Source organism: Mustelus asterias, chromosome 27 (assembly GCF_964213995.1).
Source record: "Mustelus asterias chromosome 27, sMusAst1.hap1.1, whole genome shotgun sequence".
NCBI lineage: Eukaryota > Metazoa > Chordata > Chondrichthyes > Carcharhiniformes > Triakidae > Mustelus > Mustelus asterias.
In genome coordinates, this window is record NC_135827.1 from 17,636,656 (window position 1) to 17,660,783 (window position 24,128).

General features: G+C 42.2%; 1 protein-coding gene and 1 non-coding gene across 2 annotated transcripts in view; both read left to right on the plus strand.

Moving 5' to 3' along the window:
* igsf9bb (immunoglobulin superfamily, member 9Bb) overlaps positions 1-24,128 on the plus strand; it is a 683,212-nt gene that overhangs the window by 621,914 nt on the left and 37,170 nt on the right. The window contains exons 15-20 of the mRNA XM_078198934.1: positions 7,127-7,353; positions 11,419-11,503; positions 12,798-12,959; positions 17,200-17,245; positions 18,029-19,638; positions 20,755-20,866. Coding sequence (XP_078055060.1) covers positions 7,127-7,353; positions 11,419-11,503; positions 12,798-12,959; positions 17,200-17,245; positions 18,029-19,638; positions 20,755-20,866 — 2,242 coding nt within the window. The remainder of the gene's footprint in view (positions 1-7,126; positions 7,354-11,418; positions 11,504-12,797; positions 12,960-17,199; positions 17,246-18,028; positions 19,639-20,754; positions 20,867-24,128) is intronic.
* On the plus strand, positions 438-623 carry LOC144480104 (U2 spliceosomal RNA). The gene has a single exon (XR_013495621.1). It is a non-coding gene; the product is annotated as a U2 spliceosomal RNA (small nuclear RNA).

The following is a 24,128-nucleotide window of genomic DNA, read 5'->3' on the forward strand; positions in this document are numbered from 1 at the left end:
AGGGACCTCAGTTACTTGGATAGATTGGAAAAGCTGGGGTCGTTCTCCTTAGAGGCGAGAAGGTTGAGAGAAGTTTTGATAGAAATGTACAAAATTACGTGGTGTCTAGACAGAATGGATAGAAAGAAATTGTCCCCATTGGTAGAAGCATCAAGAACCAGAAGAAACCGATTGAAAGCGATTGGCAAGAGAACCAACCACAACATGGGAATAAACCTTTTTATGCAGTGAGTGGTTAAGATCTGGAGTACTTCTTCCTGACAGAGTGGTAGGGATAGATACAATCGGGCTTTCAAAGGGGAATTAGATAAGCATCTGAAATGAAAAAAAAAAGCAAGGCTACTGGAAAAGGGCAAGGGAATGGGATTAGCTTCATTGTTCTTGTAGTGAGCTGCCCTGAGCTCAATGGGCTGAATAGTCTCCGTTTGTGCTAAACCCATTCTTCTCGGCCTTTTGGCTAAGATCAAGTGTAGTGTCGACATGCTGTGCTTGGTTGAAGTCATTAGGTTACATTTTAGCTTCATTTGAAGCAATTTTTAAAAGCGGCATCTTGGCTTTTTGGCTAAAATGCAAATGAGATCAAGCCTTGGAGAAGGAGCTATGCTCCTCAGCTTGGATCATGTAGATCAAGCCCAAGACAGGAGGTGAGAGCCCTGTCTTGTAAGTTTGGATTGGGAATGTCTCAACTTGTTGAGACTCTGAATTGGACTTGATTTGATTGAATTGGAATAAAAACAAAAAAAAACCCATTCTGTGACACTATTCTCTGATTATCACCAGGACAACAGGGAAATTAGAAGAAATGTTTTCACTCAGAGAATGATTAGAAATGAAATGCTTCACCTGGGGTGATTATTGAGGTCAAAACTGTCACATTATTTAAAAGGGACTTGGATATGGAAAATATATAAAAGGATCTGGGGAAAGACTATTCAGAAAGATGAGAAATAGGAATTAGTATAGATACTAGCACAAATACATTGGGCTGAATAGCCTCTGTCTGAGCTCTAATATCTATGATAAGGGCTGCTCCTTTTCTAAAAATGAAAATGTAAATCGATTAACCAAATCAGTTTGCTAAGCAATAAATATATCAGTAAAACAGAAACAAATACTTAATACTCTGCACGAATGATACGCCCATGATCATAAAATTACATCTCAAAGAATCATAGCTCTGGAAACTAAATACCAGTGGGGATTTGAGTGCTCATGAAGATGTGCAGATTAGCTGGATCGGCCTTGCTAAATTGCTCCTTAGCATCAGGGGGGATTAGCAGGGTAAATACATGGGGTTACGAGGATAGGGTCCAGGTGGGATTGTTGTTGGTGCAGGCTTGATGGGCCGAATGGCCTCCTTCTATACTGCAGGGATTCTATGATAATGATAAAGATGTGATAACAGAGCTCAGGGTAAGTGTACAGCTAGCCCTGACTCAGCACTTCAGCCTTTGCTCCTTCTTCGGTGTAGTCGATTTGCTTACTCACCTTAATTAGAAACATGTGCCACTGACCCCACGATACTGAATGTGTTATAATGCATATTTAAATCCTGTGTTTAACAGTGTTGTGACATTGGTCCGTGATTGGATATTTAATAGGGATCATCAGGATAAAATTTCCCAGAATTGTACACACGTACCATTTAATTATGTGGAGCGCAATGACCTGACTGCATTACCCATCCAATAGGTTTTGCTGTGTTTCCTTAATTAAAGCAAATAAATTATCAACAATGCTCATCAAAGATTAAATTGGGATACAATTTCCACAAGAGCTCAACCTATTCTTTAGTGCCCATGGATTGTCAAGTTCGGGCAGGTTTCATTTGGCTGATTTAGAAATTGTATTTACCTTCTACCACAATGCATCATATTACCCCTCTCCCATGGGGTGGGGCGGCACAATGGCACAGCGGTTAGCACTGCTGCCTCACAGCACCAGGGACCTGGGTTCAATTCCCAGCTTGGGTCACTATCAGTGTGGGGTCTGCACGTTGTCCCCGTGTCTGCTTGAGTTTCTTCCAGATGCTCCAGTTTCCTCCCACAGTCTGAAAGACGTGCTGCTTAGGTGTATTGGCCAGGCTAAATTCTCCCTCAATGTACCCGAACAGGCACCGGAGTGTGGTGACAAGGGAATTTTCACAGTAACTTTATTTGCAGTGCTAGTGTAAGCCTACTTGTAACACTAATAAATAAACTTTAGACTTTAAAAAATGAATAAATGATGCAGATTTGAAATGTATTTTTTCTATGCTCACTTTCTCCGTTTGTTTCACTGTACACTATCAATTGATTTCAACAATTTTCTGTACAACTTGCAATTTTACACTGCCTGCCACACCTTAAAGCTGTTCCAATGTGTTTCACAGGCAATAAGCATTTCTGAACCGTAGTTGCTATTGTAATGCAGGAAATGTGATCGCTAACTTTCCCAAAGCAAAATCCCACAAACAGCAGAGATAAACGACCAGATAAACTGCTTCAGTGATGTTGCTGGAGAGATAATCATTTGCTTCAGGGAATTTCCCTCGCTCTTGTTCAAACAGTCCGTGTTCAAATAGTGCCATGGTATATTTAATGTCCCTCTGAGAAGGCAGAAACGCACTGAGTTTAATATCCAGGAGCTAGCATGTCTGGTAACGCAGCTTGAATTTTGTGCTCAAGACCTGCATTGAGCCTATGATTTTCTGTGTCTGATGGCTAACTGATACTAGTGAGCCAATACTGATAGCTAAATATCCGAGCATACTCTGTAGCTTTTCTCCAGGGCTTTATTCAATGTTCACACAGTCTTTTGGAAAGCTTGTCCTAATATGCTATAATCCAGCAATTGAAAAGGTTTCCTCTGAACATTATGTTAGTATTGAATGCTGTGCTTCAACTTAAGAAGAGTCACATTGGCTTTAATCTGCCAAGTGCCTTATTTCTGTTCCCTCTGGTTCTTCATCCTTCTCCCTATCTACTATGCCCAGGTCCCCCATGATTTTGAAAACCTCTATCAAATATCACCTTCTCTCCTCTGTGGAGAACAGTCCAATTTTTCCCATCTTTCTACATAACTGAAGTTCCTTGTCCCTGGAACCATTTATAAGAATCTTTTCTGCACCTTCTCTAACACCTTTCCTGAAGTGTGGTGCCCAGAACTGGTTGAAATATTTAAGATGAAGCGAAACCAGTGTTCTATACAGGTTTAGTATATCTTCTTTGCTTTTGTACTTTACGCACCTATTAAAGGAGCCCAGGGTGCTGAATTGTTCAGTTACCACACTCTCAACCTGTGCTGTCACCTTCAGTGATTTGTGCACATATACATCCAGTGCCTTGTGCATTTGCATCTCCTTTAGAATCGTACCCTTTAAAGTACAGTTTATTCATTAATCACAAGTAAAGCTTACATTAGCAGTGCAATGAAGTTACTGTGAAATTCCCCTAGTCGCCACACTCCGGAACCTGTTCGAGTCAATGCACCTAACTAGCATGTCTTTCAGACTGTGGGAGGAAACCGAAGTACCCGGAGGAAACCCACGCAGACATGGGGAGAATGCGCAAACTCCACACAGACAGTGACCCAAGCCAGGAATCGAACCCGGGTCCCTGGGGCTGTGAGGCAGCAGTGCTAACCATTGTGCCACCATGCCACCCCTTTATTTTGTCTGAAACATTCCACCACCCTGTTCATGTCCTTTCAAAGTTCTACACTATCCTCCACAAGGTTCACAATATATCCAAGTTTCATACCATCTGCAAATTTTGAAATTGTGCCCTGTACACCAAGGTCTAGGTCATTATATCTGGAAGAACTTAACACCGATTCCACTATAAATCTTCCTCTAGCCTGAGAAACAACCATTCACTGCTACTCTCTGTTTCCTGTCACTCAACCAATTTTGTATCCATATTGCGACTGTCCCTTTTATTCTGTGAATTCTAACTTTGCTCACAAACCCATTGTGTGGCACTTTATCAAATGCCTTTTGGAAATCCATGCACATTGCATCGACAGCATTATCCTCATCAACCCTCTTGATAACCTCATCAAGCAAGTTATTTAAACTTGACCTTAAAACAATACTTACTTTCCTTAATTAACCCCCATGCGCCCAAGTAAGTATTGTTTTTGTTCCATTTATTGTTTCCAGATGCCTTCCCACCATCAAAGTTAAACTCACTGGCCTGTAGTTGCTGAGCTTATTTTTACACCCTTTTTTGAACAAGGGTGTAAGCTTTGCAATTCTCCAGTCCTCTGGCACCACCTTGAGTTTAAGGAAAACTGACAAATTACAACCAGTGACTTCACAATTTCTATTTTCACTTTCTGCAATGCCCTTGCATGCATTTTTTAAAAATTTGTTCATGGCATGTGGGTGTCACTGGCTGGGCCGGCATTTATTGCCCATCCTTGAGGGCATTTAAGAGTCACCATATTATTGTGGATTTGGAGTCACATGTAGACCAGATTTTCCTTCCCTGAAGGACATTAATGAATCAGATAGGTCTTTACAACAATCAACAATGACTTAATGGTCACTGTTAAATTTTTAATTCCAGATTTTTATTTTATTCAAATTTCACTATCTGCTATGGTGGGATTTGAACCCAGGTCCCCAGAGCATTCCCTTGGGTCCCTGGATTACTAGTCCAGCGACAGTACCACTATGCCACTGCCTCCTTTATATCATCCAGTCCTGACAAGTTATCAAATTAACTGTGATCCCAAACTGTTACATACTCCTCCCAATCTGGTTCACAGTGATCCTGACCTCCTGTACACTCCTCCCTGTCTGCCTCACAGTGATCAGCTGCATTATTCATGAGGATGTATCTAGGGTGAGAGATATAAGTACTATCATAGGATAAGCATTCCTCTCATAATCAATCAGTCATGTCACAACATTGACTTTCATATTATTAGTCAATAAATTTGTTCTGGGACTTGCTTTGTAGGAACAATTAAAATATTATTAGGTGTTTTGTGTTAGACCAGGATCCCAAGATATATTGTGAAGCCAGATTAGACCCCAACAATGTTTCTATTTTGACATAAATGTGAGGATACGGTGCTTCACTCCAGGAGCAATTCCACTGATAAATCAGGAATCTTTTATAGAAAAAAATCTTAATTAATAACACAGTTTAAATATAACTAATAAATGAAGCAGCTGAACTATTAACAGTTGAACAATATTTAAAAATGAAAGGAAACAACTTTAATTTCTAACTTATCACTGTTTCTGTTCCAAATAAGCAACATCCCTCTTACAGACATAAATGCCACTTTAAATACAGTTGGCAATCATTAATATACTTGCTATAATGAATGTGGGCAGCCTTGAAGCTTTCAGAGAGAAAATAAGTTTCAGTGCAGCTTGCTCTTGCCTTCAAACAATTCCCAGCTAGAACTGAAAAGCTGTTTCCCTCTTCTGCAGACCTACTCCTCCCACAAACCACATAATCACATGGCTCTGCCTACCTAAACCCACATTCCATTCCTTTAATCAAAAATCCTAGGGGCCCTTTTGTGTAAAGTCCATTAGCTCCCTATTAACAAACACAACATGACTAAAATGAGTATTTATCCTACCCTCCAAGCATCTGAGCTATATTCCCTCCAGACATACTGACTGCCTGTAGGATAAATTTTTCAATGTTTATGGGAAATATTTAAAAATTTAGCTTTATGCTACAGGTGATGAGGTTCGGCAGAATTTTTTATCATGTCAGGCAAGTGCTAAAATAGTGCCAAGTCATGCCTGTAATCAATGCCCAAAACACACATTGCAAAATAAGGTCTAAACCTAGATGAATTTTCCTGTTTGAATATCTTGAAGGCAATTTGAACCTCAGTTGAGATTGGCTGAAGATCCATTTGGAAGTTGGATCTTTATGGTCCATATGGCTCAGAGTTCCACTGCATGATTGCAACAGGTAACATAATGCCAATGTTATTGGATTCGCAATCCAGAAGCCCAGGCTAACACTCTAGAGACATGGGTTCAAACCTCACCATGGCAGCTGGTATAATTTAACTTCAGTCATTAAATGGAATATTAAATCTTTCAGTCAGGCTGATCAGCGAGGTAATATTGATTGTTCTAAAAATGGTTCTGGTTCACAAATGGCCTTTAGGGAAGGATATCTGCTATCTTGCCCAGCCTGGTAACTTTCTGACTTAGTGTTATTTCAGTTCCAACTAAGCAACATCCTTCTCACAGACATAATTTCACAATGTTGAAATTATACTTAAACCTCTGTTCTGCCTGGATTTTTTTGTAATTTTTCATTTTAGTGACTCCAAAGCTGTGGTTGACTCTGCAATGACTGAGCAAAACACTCAGTTCAAGGGCAGTTAGGGGTGGGTAGCAAATGCTGTCCTAGCCAACAATGCCCACATCCCATGAAGGAAGAAAAATGCTTTTAACCCATCGAAAGCTTGGGATGTCTACGAGGCTTTGATTTTTCTCACTTTTTTATATGAAAGCTTTCTAAAATATTCAATTGCAGCTGCTCAGGACACTACACACTTGCCGTGTTTTTCAAATAAAATTAAAACCACGAGTACAATTCGGCATGGTGGCACAGTGGTTAGCACTGCTGCCTTACAGCGTCAGGGATCTGGATTCAATTCCAGCTTGGGTCACTGTCTGTGTGCAGTTCGCACGTTCTCCCCATGTCTGCGTGGGTTTCCTCCGGGTGCTCCGGTTTCCTCCCACATTCTGAAAGACGTGCTGGTTAGGTGCATTGGGGTGACTAGGGGAATTTCACAGTAACTTCATTGCAGTGTTAATGTAAGCCTACTTGTGACTAATAAATAAACTTTAAAACAATTGTCTAAGTCTGAGATCAGTAAAGGATTAAGACAAAAGTTAGATTCAACTTAAGTTCATTTGAACATCGATAGTCCGAACAAACACTCGACAATCCTGCTCAGCCATCATTCCCAATGACAATAGTGGCCCAACAAGAATAGGGCAGCAAAACATGTGGTGGAAATATGTGAGCAATAATGGATTTCTAAGCAACAAAATGAGTAATGCGTGTCAAGGGCTGTGCTTTGACCAGCAACTTTGGGAAGTGCTTCATGATACTTGCAGCTCACGAGTTTATCACCTTGATTATTCTTTCAGCTTTCCCTGTTACGACCCGAGAACCACTGGTGCTGCTTTCTCCACCAAGGTGCCTAACAGCCAATCGAACACACCAAGGAGTGTTGCTGTCTTGGCTCTCACCGGCCAACCGTAGCTATCCAATTGACCATTATATCATGGAATTCCGTCTGGGAGATAGGTGGGAAATTCTAGACGACGCAATACCAGGCACTGAAACTGAGCTGCTGACCAAGGAGTTATCTCTGGTAAGTCATTGCCAATCCTTTTCTAAAACAATCTGAACAAAATTCACGGTGGCTGGACGAACGAAGTAAATATTTTTTCGTGAATATTAAATAATGACGATCGCCTAATGCATTAATATTTTCTTTTCAATCACGCTGCAATTATTTTCAATTAGCAAGCAAAGTTATCCATATATGTTTTGCTCCACTTGTCCTTTAGGGAAGGAAATCTGCTGCCCTTACCTAGTCCGGCCCACATGTGACTCCAGAGCCACAGCAATGTGGTTGACTCTCAACTGTCCTCTGAACAAGGGCAACTAGGGATGGGCAATAAATGCTGTCCATGTCCCACGAATGAATATATTTTTTAAAAAATCAATTGTTTATGAAGTTTAATGCAGCAAGGAGCACCCTGGTTGGTTTCTGATCCTGAAGAGGAGAGGTTAATGTATGGGGGAACCAGAGGAGCAGTGGACTGGGCCAGGTCTCGGAGAGCCTGGAGAAGCACGGCTGCACCTCCTGGTCCCACAAGAATGACCGGAAACTTACCTGCCAGCTCCTCTTTGGCTCGATTGGCTGTTGATTCTGGGCAGACCAGGCGATCCTCCCTGTACTCCCCTAACAGCGTAAACAGGCTGCTACTTGCATCATTTTAAATAAGCTACCCACCCGAGACACCCAGCTGTATGCACCCAAGGGAAGGTTGCAGTGGCCACAGCGATGGCAGGAATAGGTCAGTCATTCCCCCCTTATTCGGAAGTGGGGAGGGGACTGCCAACTTCATTTCTGTGCAGACAAGCCTCAAAAACTATCGCTCTGAGTCTACCACAGATAATCTGTTCGGTATTCTCAACACAAGGGAGTAAAATTATTCATAAGTGCTCATCCACTTGGAAAACTAAGTTGAACTGGTTCTGCACCCGTCTGCAGACTGACCCCATTTCCATGGTGATGTGTGGCAAAGTGACATTGCAAAGGCTTGCTCTCGTGCCTGCTGCAGTGTATGCAGCTCAGAGGCAGAGAGAAGCATAGGAGTTGCTTGATAATAACAGACCAAGGTCCATCTCATTTGCCTTCAAACAGCCTGACATAATACAATAATAGCGGAGTTGTTGACTTACCCTAGCATCAATCTCTTGACAGGTCAGGCTGGGAGGGGTGGCTTTGGTGAACTATGCAAAGTAAAATTAAATATTTGTGACAAAACACATTATTTTCCATCTTTGTTTCCTAGACTGTATACCTTGAGGATGAATCATTTAATCCTCAAGCCTGCTTGTCCATTGAATGAGTTCACAGCTGATCTGCAGCCAAAATTCATCTAACATTGCTTTTCCAATATCCCTTTATACCTTCAGTTAACAAACATCCATTAATTTATGGATAACTGATGTAGCAACGTTTGCCATTTGCCAAAGAGAGTTCAGCCTTCTACCACCTTTTGTCCATAAAATTGTTTGCTAACTTACTCCTAAAAATGATCTGACTCTAATTTGCAGACTGTAGTGTATAAAGTGGGATTAAAATGAGCCATTAGTTTCTGCTTTTTCTTTTTGGATGGCACAGACACGATGGACTGAATGGCCTCCTTCTGCACCATAATGTTTCTATAGTTCTACACCCCTAGCCATAGATGCCCCAACCAGTGGAAAGAGTTTCCTTCTATCTACCTTATCTGTTCCCATTAGTATCTTAAAACCTTTGATCAAATCACCCCTTAACACTCTAAATTCCAGGGAATGCAACTCTAGTTTGTGTAATCTCTCCGCGTAATTTAATCCTCACAGTCCAGGTATCATTCAGATAAATTTAAGATGCACTTCATCCAAGGTCAAAATATCCTTCCTCAGGTGTGGTGCCCAGAACTGCTCACACTCCTCCTGGTGTGGTCTAATCAGGGCTTTGTGTTGTACTAATTCATAGTTTAGTCCACCAGATAATTTTCCATAAGCCTTTTTGATTATTTTCTGGACCTGCACATGACGTTTTGACAACTTTTGTACCTGAAAACCCCCCTCCCCCTCCCCACATCCTCCCCTCCACTTCCCCACCCCAGTCTCTTTGGACCTCCATGGCCCCCAGCATTTCACCATTTCGAAAGTACCCTCTTCCAACACTTTTAGTTCCAAAGTGATGATCTTACATTTGCCAGAGCTGAATTCCATTCACTTAATCCACCAAGTCCTCTTTGTAATTTTATGCTTCCATTTACACTGCTTCAAATGCTGCCTGTCATTGTGTTTTTGGCTGATTTGGATTTGTTGTTTGATTTTCTAGGTTATTAATAAATATGGTGAATAGTTGAGAGCCCAGGACAGATCCTTGCAGGACATCACTAGTCACATCCTGCCAATTAGAATTATTTGCACATTATCCCAACTCTCTCGTGTTCTGTTCCTCAGCCAATTTCCTAAATCGGTCATTAATTCATGAGCTCCACTTTAGCTAAGTCTCTTCTGATGGATTTTATCAAATGCCTGATGGAAGTCCACATGAATAAAATTCTTAGATATTCCCCTATCCATTACATCAGCCACCTCTTGAAACATTTGGCTTATCAGGCATGATCTACACTTTACAAATCCATGCTGACTCTTTATGATCAGCTGAAAATGTTCAAAACGTTCAGTAACTTTATTCTTAATTATGGACTCTAGCAATTTCCCGTGAATAGATGTTAAGCCAACTAGTTTAAATTTCTCTGGGTTCCTTCTTTCCCATCTTTCATAATAGGTGGAGTGGTTTGCACAATTTTCAAAATTAAATGAGTGGTCACCAAAGTGAGAAAACTTTGGGAGTTTATGGTTAGACAGCCTGCAATATTGCTGAAAAAAAGACATGCTGTTTAAGCTTTTCACTTTGCACTCATCAGGACAGAATACCAATAGTAAGGATCATAACAATTTATACTGCATGAGAAGAGAGTTCAGATTAGCTGGCTGTAACTGATTGGTAGAGGCATTGCCATGGAGAATACAGCAGGGAGCAGTTAACTGCCAAGTTTATTTTCAAATTCAAACCAGGCATGTTGACCCTGATTGGTCAGGGCATTGCCATGAGGAATGAACCAGGTAATGGCTGTCCCCCAAGCTTTAGTTTCATTGAAAAAGTTGCAATGTGTGGACATGAGGATGATAATCTTGTGATCTATCCTGATGAGTGCAAGATGAGAAGCTTAGAGAGCATGTATTTTTTTCAGCAATACTCAAGTTCTATACCAGGTGGCACGGTGGCACAGTGGTTAGCACTGCTGCCTCACAGCGCCAGGGACCCGGGTTCAATTGGGTCACTGTCTGTGTGGAGTTTTCACGTTCTCCCCGTGTCTGCGTGGGTTTCCTCCAGATGCTCCAGTTTCCTCCCACAGTCCAAAGATATGCAGGTTAGGTTGATTGGCCATGCTAAATTGACCCTAGTTTTGGCGGGATTAGCAGGCTAAATATGTGGGATTAGGGGGATAGGGTGGGATTGTTATCGGTGCAGGCTTGAATGGCCGAATGGCGTCCTTCTGTACTGTAGGTATTCTATGATACCACCAAACGACTATCTGCAATATTCTCACCTATATCCTTTAAACCTTGGAATGCAAACTATCTGCTTCTGGGGATTTTTAACTTTCACTGCCATTAGTTTCTTCATTACTGTTATTTTGTTTAATTAACTTTGGTGAGTCCCTCTCCTTAAAGTTTGTTTATTTGTGTCACAAGCAGGCTTACCCACACTGTAATGAAGTTACTGTCAAAGTCCCCTAGTCGTCACACTCAGGCGCCTGTTCGGGTACACTGAGGGAGAATTTAGCATGGCCAATGCATCTAACCTGCATGTCTTGCAGACTGTGGGAGAAAATCCACGCAGATACGGGGAGAACGTGCAGTGACCCAAACCACCAACTTTTCCTAATACAATTGTTGAAACATTTTGCATTGATTTAGCCATATCCTGCAAGTTTCTTTTCCTGATCCCTTCTCGTGACTCTTACTGTGTTGTCACCCTCATTGTTCTTTGCATCTTTCCCATTCATCAGGAACTGTGCTACTTGAAGCAAATGACAGAAATGAGATGCAGATTTTTTCTTTCTCTTTTTGTCAGGACTCCTGGTATGAATTTCGTGTGATGGCTGTCATGCAGGACCTGATCAGTGAGCCAAGTAACATAGTTGGGGTTTCTAGTTCAGGTGAGACGCACACATGTCCCTTCTAAAGGATGGAAACTCTGTTGGCCTCAGGGTTCAGTAAGAAGTCTCACAACACCAGGTTAACGTCCAACAGGTTTATTTGGAATCACGAGCTTTCGGAGCGCTGCTCCTTCATCAGATGAGTGAAGGTTAGTTCACAAAGAAAGACTGTTCCGACGCGCCACAGTGAAAAACCACACCAACCTCCTCAGAAGCCAAACACGGGACACGACTGACAGAGTACCCTTCGTCGTCCAGTACTTCCCCGGAGTGGAGAAACTACGACATCTTCTTTGGCGCCTTCAACGTGTCATTGATGAAGACGAACACCTCACCAAGGCCATCCCCACAACCCCAACTACTTGTCTTCAAACAACCTCAAACAGACCATTGTTCGCAGCTAACTACCCAGCCCTTAGGAGAACAGCGACCATGATACCACACAACCCTGACGTGGCAACTTCTGCAAGACGTGCCGGATCATCGACACGGATACTACCATCACATGTGGGAACACCACCCACCAGGTACACGGTATATACTCATGCAACTGGGCCAACATTGTCTACCTCATACGTTGCAGGAAAGGATGTTCCAAAGCATGGTACATCAGCGAGACCATGCAGACACTACGACAACGGATAAACGGACACCGCACAACAATCACCAGGCAGGAGTGCTCCTTTCCAGTCGGGGAACACTTCAGCAGTCAAGGGCATTCAGCCTCCGATCTTCGGGTAAGCATTCTCCAAGACGACCTTCAAGATATACGACAACGCAGAATCGCCTAGTAGAAACTGATAGCCAAGTTCCGCATGCATTAGGACAGCCTCAACTGGGATCTTGGGTTCATGTCAGACTACATGTAACCCCCACCATTTGGCCTGGGCTTGCAAAATCCTACAAACTGTCCTGGCTTGAGAAAATTCAGACCGCTTTAACCTGTGATTATCCCTCTCTCCACTCATACTGTCTGTACCTATAAAGGTACATCTGATTACCTGTAAAGACTCGCATTCCAACCATTATCTTGCAATTGTGTCTTTGCCTATATATGCTGTGTTTGTGAACCAACTCTCCACTCACCTGAGGAAGGAGCGGCGCTCCAAAAGCTTGTGATCTTAAGTAAATCTGTTGGACTTTAACCTGGTGTTGTGAGACTTCTTACTGTGCCCACCCCAGTCCAACGCCGGCATCTCTACAATCATGGCCTCAGGGTTGTTGGAGATTGTTCAAATGTAAAGACAGTAAATTAATTGTTGCTTAGTCTTTTCTTATTCGCTGTTCTTTTTAGATGTCTTTCCACCACCTGAAGTGCCCGAGGAAGGCCTAGCCCGTCCAGTTGTGGCTGGGATTGTTGCCACCATCTGTTTCCTGGCAGCAGCCATTTTGTTCAGTACCTTAGCTGCTTGCTTTGTTAACAGGCAGCGGAAGCGGAAGAATAAGAGAAAGAGGGGTAAGTCGGAGCTGTCTTTTCAAAGGCTTTCATTAGGAAAGTATACAAGTGACACTCTATAGAGAGGCACTTATGCTTTCTGGAAATCACGATTTCCACCACTCAATGAGTAAGGTTTGTGGTGCACCACATTGGAGTACAGATATGCAGTGCAAGGATATAGCTCCATAACCTTATTCCATCAAGTTCCTGATGCCACCCATGCTACCTAGTAAGGAATTAAGTGCAAACCTAGGTGAATATTCCCTCCAGAGGTTGGGTGTATTTCCAAGATGCATTCCCTCCTCCCAGGACAAAGAGTCATGTTGTGATTTTCACTGAAGTGCACCCTTCATTAACTGAGAGACAAGTTTCCCAGTCCAATAAATGACAGCAGGTGGGCTCTCAAACCTCGGTGACCAATCAGAGGCCCTCTAGCTTGAAAGGAGGAGCTGGCAACACTGGAAGGTAAGTTAGAGAGAGGGATTGCCAAGATGGAGGTACCCTGTCTCTATCTTATTTAGATCTTCAATTTTAAAAAATGACTTTTGCAGTTAGGTGACCAGTATCTGCTCAGAGAGTTTGGGTTGGGTGGGGTCACGGGGGGGGAGTTAGTGGGGGGGGGGGGAAATGCCCTCTACAGGCAGCCTGTGGCAACCCAGGCAGGTATGGAAGGCCTCTAGACCTGTGTGGAGCACTGGTGCCCTGATCTACCTTCAGGAGGCTGCCTCTAGGCAACTGAATGATCTCTCTACAACTCCCCCCCAACCACCACCTCCACCATCGCTCGCAGGAACCTGGAGAACAATTGGATATCCTGTCGCTCTCTTATCTTGCCTCCATAAAAAGGAGGCATGCCAGCTGGTGGGATTATATTTATACTTCCCAACCGTCTCTGATCTCAGACCAAGCAAGGGCTAAAAATCCAGCTCCTAATGTCAGGACAGAGGATGCACGTTTCCACTGAACCAATCTTTTACTGATCCTGGAATTGATTCAGGCCGTATTGGCAGTAGCCTGGAAGACTCATCCAATCTTTCGGTCACATAACGTTCTCTGGGAATCTGTGAAGAGGGAAATGGGGATGAAAGGTATTGGGCCTGATCAAAGAATTAAGATTTTTACTGAAACAAAAGCTAAACAATGAATATTCAGATTTTACGGGCAGCAAGTGCTCAGATATTCTTTGATTCACTGCATAAGACTCAATAATTTATCATGTTGCTAACCTTTAAAATCCGCTGTGTCTTAAAACCAATTTGGAACAATCCAGGAGACATCTTCAGTTGAAAGTCTTTCACTCAGAATGGTGACCAGTCTCCAGAAATACTAATTGTCTCAATGCAGCTTCTATTCAATAGTTGGAGCATCTTTCCTTTATTTTGTAGGTTGTATCCTGTTTAAAATCATATTTAATTCAATCAGTTCATTGATTTTGATTGTGGATGGTGTGTTATTGAAAGTAGGTCTGTTTGAAGCTGGTCACCCTTCTTCAATTCCTTGTTACTTCATTGGATCTGAACAAATCCATCACCTGGTTTGAGATGTGAAAGAGTTGAACTCTCAGCCTGCAAATTAGCCGGAGTTTAAATAGGATTTCTAAAACATGCATAGGCCAGAATTTTACCCCCCGCTCTCCCTCCCCCCGCAGCTGGTTCTGAGGTGGGGCAGGGCGGGGAGGGGAGTGTAAAGTTGCATGGAGGGGATTCCCTCCAAGATCCCGCTCACCCCAAACTGAACACGGTATAACAGTGGGACAGACAGAGCCTCAGGGGAGAGGGTAGCCCACCCATGCCCCAATTAAGGCCCTTAAGTGGCCATGTAAGGGCCTTTTCCTGCCCAGCCTCAATGTTTAGGCCAGCGGACACCCAATGACGGAGGATCGGAAACTGGAAATTGTTCTCACCCTCAATCTCAGGCAGGAAGTGGGGTATTCCTCCATCAGAAGGCCCCTTCAGATACGCATTCACATCCAATGACCTTGTAGCGAGCGATTTGGAACAATAGACCACCATCTTTACCATCTTATAATAACTCCAGGAGTCGGCTGTGAAGGAATCGTGCTTTAAGAACATAAGAACATAAGAACTAGGAGCAGGAGTAGGCCATCTGGCCCCTCGAGCCCGCTCTGCTATTCAATAAAATAATGGTTGATCTTTTCGTGGACTCAGCTCCACTTACCCGCCCGCTCACCATAACCCTTAATTCCTTTACTGTTCAAAAATGTATCTATCTTTTATTGCACAAAATGAAAATAAACAATAACCACAAGCCTGTGGTAGACACATCAGGTCTCATCCTAAAAGGATAATGGACTCACTCGAGGTCTTGCTTTATACAAGGTTCGGTATACGAGTTTCACTTGGTTGGCTAATTACCAATCACTCGTATTCAACGAGTCCAACTGGGAGGTCAATTAGTGATTCCCCATGCAGATCATAGGGGTTATCACACATCTAAAGCACTACACAGGAACTAGAATTAGGTGAAAATGTATGAAGAACAAGAGAAAACCAGGGTAGTCAGATTGATAAAGGAGGATCAGGACTAGCTACTATTTTTCCTATTTCACAAAAGTGACGTCACTACAGAAGTACTTAATTGGTTGTAAGGTGCCTTGGGACTTCCTGAGGTCATAAACAGTGTGAGATGAATGAAAGTATTTTTACTTGTCAACTTGTAGGTGTCTTTAATAAAACAAAGTTATTTCACAATGGATGTGTTTTTATCCAGTGATCATCTAATATGTTTCCGAATGAAAATAATTACAGCAAGCAGATGGTTTTATTTGCTTTCTGTTTAATAGAAAGTGTCCTCTTGATAGAAGCAGTTAAGAAGTCCCCAACAATCTGATATTTGAAATACTTTAACTTTTACTTTATTTTCTGGTATAGTATTCAGCGACAGTGCAAAACGAGAAAAGGCTAGGTTAGGTTGGCTGGGCCCTGCTTCTGAGAATTTGAACACAATTATAGATGCACAACACTGCAGCATTTTATCAAAATCCAAACCGTATGAAATGAAGCGTGATTGGTGAGTTATGGTGTAGACTGCCAGTTAAGTCCTGGTTCACATTACAATCAATCATTTGACATAGGACAGAAGTGAAGAGATTTATTTTCAATTAAATCTTGACATCATTAACAGGTTATTTAACAATGAAAGATTCTTCCTTTTCAGTAGATTTTTTAAAAAAAACTTCTCTGCCGGAATCAGAAATTAAAATAACTACGCTGTTTTTATTTCAACTCTTTTGAAAAAAAAATGAGGAAGATATTTCATGCATTTTATAATGCTTAAAACTTGATATTTAAGCCTAAAACCTGAGATATTTATACTATTACAGAGCAGTAATTTTGGAGTCACTGTTTTGGGTGCACTTCCCATCGGTTCTGGGTTTATTTACTGGTCCTCAGTGGGAGTTCCGGCAAGGGTACATTTATTGCCAATCACTAGTTGTGTGAGAAGGTGGTGGTGAACCTATTCCCTTAAACCCCTTGTGCTTTTTGGTGTTTCCCCAATATTCGGTATAGGGAATTCCAGAATATTGATCCAGTGACGATGACGGAATGGCGATACAAACCCAAGTCAATTTGGTGTGAAGACCTCTCAGGGGATAACATTCCCAAGGCATTCCGACTCTTATCCTTCCAGTTGGTTGAAGTCATGAGACTGGGAAATGCTGCTGAAATAACCTTAGTAAATTGCTGCAATGCATCGTGTAGATCAGATACACTGGAGGGGTAGTGAAGAGGGTCATTATGGAGTTCAAGGCCTGGGGCTCAGATCAAGCAGATTGCTCTGTTCTGGATATATGAGCTTCTTGATTGTTGCAGCCACAATCATCCCAGGCAGTCACTGAGTATTCCATTACATTCCTGACTTGAAGTTTTGTAGAGAAGCCTTTGCCCTCCTTTTGCAATGTAAATATGGCTGCTTCAGTTAAGCTTTTTGGTCAGTGATCACCTCGAGATGCCAATGTGGAGGAATTTGATTGAACAAGTCAATAACCCACGATACATCTCTCCAATGGAAAGAAAAACCTTGATCGGTGTAAAATCGGATGATGACTCGTTATCCTCCATTTCTCACTATCACATAAAGTCAGTCATAACCGTATGATTTCTCTTTGGTGTTCCACTGAATTGTGATAACCTTGATGTGTCTGAACTATAGTCATACCTCTTGCACAAAAAGTATTTTATAACACTAAACTTGATTCCCTTATAGCTGTTTAATGTGCATGCTTGTTCTCCTCCAGATCCTCCTCTGTCAATAACACACTGCCGAAAGAGTGTGGAATCCCCGTAAGTAACCAGCCCCTTTTATAGTTCTATCCGTGTTTGTTCATTTGTGCTAAATTGAAGTGGTTGACTTGATTCATTTTTCCCAGAGATGGTAGCCAGACTGCGGCATTATAACCACGTCAAAGACTTAACACTAGTCTTTGTTTTATCCTTAATGAAAGGGGGTAATAAAATGGTCATTCCATAATGAAGCCTCTGATTGTGCCGGTTGCAAGTGAACTGAAGTCTGGCTGCCTTAGTTACATAAATTCTTAAATCTTAATAAATTTTATAAAGCAGAGTTAAACCTCTGCATAATTTGGAGTTTTCCTACAGGACACTGAAGGTTTTGTTCTCAAAACCTTTAAAAATACTACGGTAACTTAGTTATGTTTTCATAAAGAGATGCCAAGTTGGGTACTTTGGTACGAATCATTATGCAGCATAAAAGAGCCATTAGTTCACCACTGAATGGTTCTGCTATCCTATTGCTGTAATATCACGTATTAATCAAACTATAAATACCCTATTATTTTAAATTGCATTATTATTATTAAGTTGTTGCTTAACTCATGATAAAATGTTTCCCAAAAGAGGGCTAAGGCATCGTGAAATTTATTTTAACTGCTCCAACTTATTAACTGATGACTCATTAAATTAGTCGACAGAATGACTGTTATTAATGGATAATGTTAGTGTTGGCAGCAACAGCGATAAATTAATGGATTACTTCACTGGACAATAACAAATTTGTAAACGTGAAAGTATACAGGATTACTGTTGCCTCTGATTTTGGTCTCTCAGATCTTCCTCAGGAAAGGTGAGTCCTGAAAGCATCAGAACACTGCGAGCTCCATCAGACTCCTCTGAAGATGCCCAAGCCATACATGCCAAGATGATGAGTCCTGGCAGAGAGAGGGAAATGTCCCTGTACAAAAAGACAAAGCGAGCAATAACCAGCAGGAAATACAGTGTCTCCAAGCATGAGGCCGAGGCTGATGTCTCTACCCCCATCGAACTTATCAGCAGAGGGCCTGATGGACGCTTCATCATGGATCCCACAGAGATGGAGACATCATTGAAGACGAGGAGGATTGAGGGCTTTCCTTTCGCAGAAGAGACGGACACCTACCCTGAGTTCCGGCAGTCGGACGAGGAAAACAACGAGACTCTAACTCCAACTGCCATCATGGGCTTGAAGTCTCAGCTCTCCCCTCTGTCATCCAGCCAAGAGTCATACCTACAGCCACCAGCATACAGCCCATCATTCCAGAAAACAGGCGAAAGCATGGGAGGCTTAGATACCAGGCTGCAGGCCACCGGTCAGACCAGGCGGCCTCCTAAAGGTTACCCTCAGAGCCAGTTTTATGGTTATCTCAGCAGCAGCTCTGCAGACCAAGATGGTCAGCCATTTTACATGCCGGATATCAGTCCCCTCAGTTCAGTGATGTCTTCACCTCTATTACTTGCTGAAGGATCTTATGGTCACCCCACCCTCCCTGCGGATCAAGGAGATACAGAAATACATCACTTGGTCGCTTCCAGTAGCACTCTGCCTTTGACTCACACGCCAACCACTATGCGGTCTCCTGAACTATGGAGAAGGAAGGAATTGTCTATCAGCAGCATTGAAAGCTCTCCAGTTATCTTCTCACACCAACAAGATACACCCGAGAGTACACTGCCAAAGGCTGGTCTTCCAAGGGGTGGCCCCCCTTCCTCATTCCAGGTCCCAGCACCTTACCATAGCGTGCTGCAACTGGAGGCACCAAAGAGTCGGACTGGCAAAACTCCCAGCAAAACAAGCGGATCTGTCTCTCTCTCTCAAAAACATCCACATCAACCTATGCAACAGAGTCATGGGCAGCTAAAGCATACCAGCCATGGTATAAGTGCACCCACATTGCCTTACACTGAATCAGCCAAACAGGCTGGTCCTAGTGGCACAAGCACATTCAGCCTGGACACCAGGTGGTACGAACCTAGACCCAGGCCCAGACCCAGCCCCAGGCAAGGCAGAAGGACTGAGGCCAGTTTACACCAGGTGGTTCTACAGCCTTCCCGACTCTCCCCTTTGACTCAGAGTCCTATGAGTTCCCGTCATGACTCCCCAGAGATTTCATCCCGCCCACGGCCTCGGCCTAATATGCAGCCCCGTGGCATCTTTCCTGTAGGTATCTCTGTGGAGATGTCTGAAATTACCCTGCAGCCTCCTGCTGTTGTTAGCTTATCCAGAAGGTCCTCTCCATCCTCCTCACCAGCACAAAGCAGCACTGCTGGCCAGGGCAGCAGACGAGGAAGCCCCAGTTATAGACCTCACATGGCACTGACACCTTCTACAGGCAGCTACACAGGATCTCCTCCTCCTGCAGCAGACCGCAGCGAGTTTTATAGTCAGATCCATAGGAGGAGAGGTGAAGACATTCCTCCCTTTGAACACCCATCTTCACACTTATCTACTTCAGGGTAGGTATTTTCAAAAAGAATGTTGAACCAGATCAGTTGGAAAGCCAATTTGATTTCTCCCCTATAACTAAGCATTATTAAGTTATTGTGGAATCCTGTGTTCCAGGATAGACAACTACATCCAATCAGCTGTATGTAAGCTCTTCTTTTGAAAGTTATTTGTCATTAAGTTAAGTATTTGTTTGCATTCAATTGGGCAAAACTGCTGGTGTCAGAAATTGCATCTAACTCATCCAGTTTTCAATTGGTGGAGTGATACCATTATTTTTTGCTTTATCAGAATTGTGCCCAAATTTTTAACTTGTATCATTGATATTCAATTTCAAATTAACTATATTCACGTAGACTCCCCACGAAGAACCTTCATTATGATGGCTATGAAACGTATGGGAGCTGAAATTTGCTCACCTCTATACAAAGGTCAGCTTAGATGTATTGTTGGCGTTTTCACCCCTGAGTCAGCAGCTTTTGGGTTGCAGCCTCACTGCGAGACTTCAGAACGTAAACCAGGCAGGTGCCCGAGTGCAGAGCTGAGGTGTCAGAGTTAAGATGAGACATTAAAATTAGGGCCTCCATCCCTTTACCCTGGTTTAGATTGATGTTAAGCATCCAATGGCACTATCTGAAGAAGAGCTGAATGTCCTTGTGGCATCTTGGTCAATATTCATTTCTCAAAATTTTGTTCACAGAGCAATTAGTTGCTCACTTCATCTCCAAAAAATGCCTCTGGTGTTTGTCTACGAAACAATTGTTACTGCAACTGGAAGTAGTGAAATATATAGGAGCGTGATAAAATTGCTATTTAAATGTAAAACTTGCATTCCACTGAAGTGGGCACTTCTCACATTACAGATCAAAAAAAGATTCCAACATTCCAAATATTTCAGCATTGTTCTGTACCATTGACAGATGTCCCTCGGGGGCATGTTTCCCTTAATTGTGTAGTGACAGACTTCAGGGATGAGAAATGTTTTCCGTCTCCCACTCTCCGTAGTCCAGCAAATGTCTCTGGTGCTCAGGCTAAAGTGCTGCCACCCACCCCCACACTACTGCTCCAATCACAGGTTACTTCTTTCCAGTGTTCGCTGCTGATAGGCACACTGGTGAGCTGCGATTATGTCTATCAGTGGCCAGCATGGGCGAGGAAGAGTCAATGACTGGAGGAGCAGCGAGAAGGTGAGTGGATGTGCATAGGCACTGATGCAATGGTACCAGAGCAGCAGCCACTGGCCGAGTGAGAGAGGCAGCTGCTTGACCTACAGGTCAGGGGACTACTGGGCAGACACAGCTTACCTGGTCAAGACCATCACCCTGGTGGGGCCATCTCCCAAAGACACAAAGAAGTGAGTAGGAAGTAGGGGGTTGAGAAGAGGGGCTGCTGAGCGAGTGAGTGTGGAGAAGGCCTTTGGGAAGAGAGTTTCAAGTGCTTATGTTCCAAGAAACAAGCTCATCGATCACATTAATGGTAAAAATTATAATTATAGACATTTGTTTACCTGTGATGTGTAATTAGAATGATTTATTAAATGTGTGGTCCTTAGAGGAATAGTTAAGAAGGAACTGGCTGTAGGGTTACACAGAAAGTTGGTAAATCTGAATAGATTAATGCAACCAAGAAAGTTTGGGAACCACTGTTCTTGGGCACAGCTCTGGAAAAACAAAAGCGATGGTCTAATGTTAGTCTCCCAGAGTGCAGTTAAATTGAGACTACCTAAATTGAAACTTTGCATGCTTTCAATTAGGGTGGAAATACATTTGAAACTCAGATATTTGAAACTTGCAGTTTCCACAGGAAGCTGATGGCTGCTGTTTGTTTCAGGATCCTGTTAAATGCTTTACTCATATGAAGAATAAATAACAGCAAGTTTTCTGAATGCACACTGTTGATAGAAACCCCAGCTGCATCTTGCCCATGATTCTCTCTGCCTTCATTTTAATGGGCAGCACACCATGGGCAGTGAACAGGTTCGGCTCAGTGCTAACACTGCACATTCAGGGAGTTGGTCTTCAGTATCGAGCTAGGGAGGAAATGGGCTTTCCAGTAAATAGACTATTGAATAATGTCATGACTGCATAACATTCTAAATTTGGATAAGAATGTATCACAATTGTAAACCATCAGAAAATTATCTGTTGTTAGACCCTTGCTCAAAAGCCACATTCTACGTCAGGAGTTGTTGAATTTTTGTGAATGGAATAAGTGGTGCTTAAATAATTATGCAGGTGACATTGCCAATTTGGAACAATAGCAAGTAGTTATATGGACAAGAACATTACCCTGATATTGTAACAGCAATTGTACGTTGCTTCCTCGCAGTTGGCTGTTTTCACAAGTGATAAGTTACCATTGAAATTACCGACAGTATTTAGATTTTAGTCTACATTATAGTCTATTCACAAATGCAAATAATCCTAGAAATTACTGTCTGCCATATCAGCCTAAGAACGCCATATACACTCCTATGTTATTCTTTTGTCCTCCTATTTTAATGAAAGCATTAATCTATTTGTTTAAATGAATGGGAGTATCTATTGTAGCAATGGACATAGAGCTCTCATGTAAATGTATTTTTGCACATTCTTGCACTAAAACTGCAAATGGTCAATGATGATCATAACTTACCTGAAACAAACCAAATCTAATCAGTCTAACCCATGGTGTGCATGCTCGCAAGAGGCTACATTATTCTGCTTTATGACTTTACTTTTTATAAATCAAAGTGTATGACGAAAATAATCAATCAGAAGATTTGATTCGCGAGCCAACGCAATACAATAACACCTTTCACAGGAGGTGAACCAAACTCCCATTACAGTGACAAACACTGACTTGCCTTTTAGAAGACTCAAGCATTTTTAAATACAGATTTCCACATTAACTCTATCTCCAATTCTCACACTGTGACTCAGAAGAGTTCAGTCCATTCAGGTAAGAGCATATAAAACAGGAAGAGGCCATTCAGCTCTTCAAGCCTGCTCTGCATTCAATGCAATCACGATTGATCTTCTATTTCAATTCCATCTTCTTGAACAATTCTTTATCCCTTAGTATCTATAAGTGTATCGATCTTTATCTTGAATATATTCAATGATTGTATCCACAACCCCCTGGGATAGGGATTTCAAAGACCCACAGCCACTTGAATCAGGAAATTTCTCATTTTAGTCCTACGTCTCTGGCCCCTTAGTCTGAGACTCTCTGATCATTAATTTTAACCTGCCCAGCCAAGGAAAACATCTTTCTAGCATCTACCCCATCAAACCCATTAAGAATTTTAGTTCAAGTGTGATCACCTCTCATTCTTCAAAACTCCAGGGAATTTAGGTCTTGTCTACTTAAATCTTTCCTCATAGGACAATTCCTTCCACCAGAATTTGTCCGGCAAACTTTTTTGCACTTCCTCCAAGGCAAGTATATCCTTCCTTAGCTAAAGAGACAAAATCTGTAGCCAGTAGTCCAGGGGAGGTCTCACCAGGGCTCTATGCAATTGCAGTAAGACTTTTTCACTCTTGTACACCAATCCTTTTGAAATATAGGCAAATGTACTTTATTAATTGTTTGCTGTACCTACACATTACCTCTCTGTGATCCATGTTCAAGGGTACCTACGTCCCTCTGAAAACCAGCCTCTGGGTTTTAAGCGACTAAACTTCTAAAAGTGCTGCTGATGGTACCAAGTGAAATGCTTACCCACAATCAGATGGTCCCATATTTCATTTCTCTACCAGTCACTCCAGCTCATCTGCTCATCGGGAACAGTGATCCATTCAGCAACACCCGCCATCTGAAAGATAAAGCAAATATATGATCTAAACAGACATAGTAAATATTCTGTTAAGAACTTTTGTCAGGTAGTTTTTGTTCCAAGATTTCTTCTTTCCAAATCAAGTTTTGCCATCATCAGATTCTGATGTCCTACCAGAGTTAATTGAAGTCAATCTGTACTTTCCATCCTCCTAAGTATGAAATATTACAATTCAATTACCACAACACAATTTCAAACACAAAACATAAAAAGGATTTATGAATAAGAATTATTCAGCAGCCTCATGGACGAGGTTTACTCTCTTCAAGTCTCTTGCCGCAGAGGACTCCACCCTCTGATTGGTCCCCAGGTGACCATTACTCTGCTGTGTTGCCCTAAAAGGGACAATTGCCACAGCATCTCTTAAATTTAAATCTTTAGCAGTTCATGGGGTAGGCCAATGAACTAATTCTTTCTCCAAGACTGCTTTATATACTGTATTATCATCTATAAAGTGACCTTGAAAGTAATTTTCAATGGTTATCAACTGTTCATGTCTCTATTAATTATTATTGCTGCTAATTTTTTTAACAATGCATAATGACATTTTAAGGTTGAACGAACTACCCAGAGATCAAATAATGTATTCGTTTTCCCAGCCATAGAACATAAAGTAGATCCAAACTGCCAAC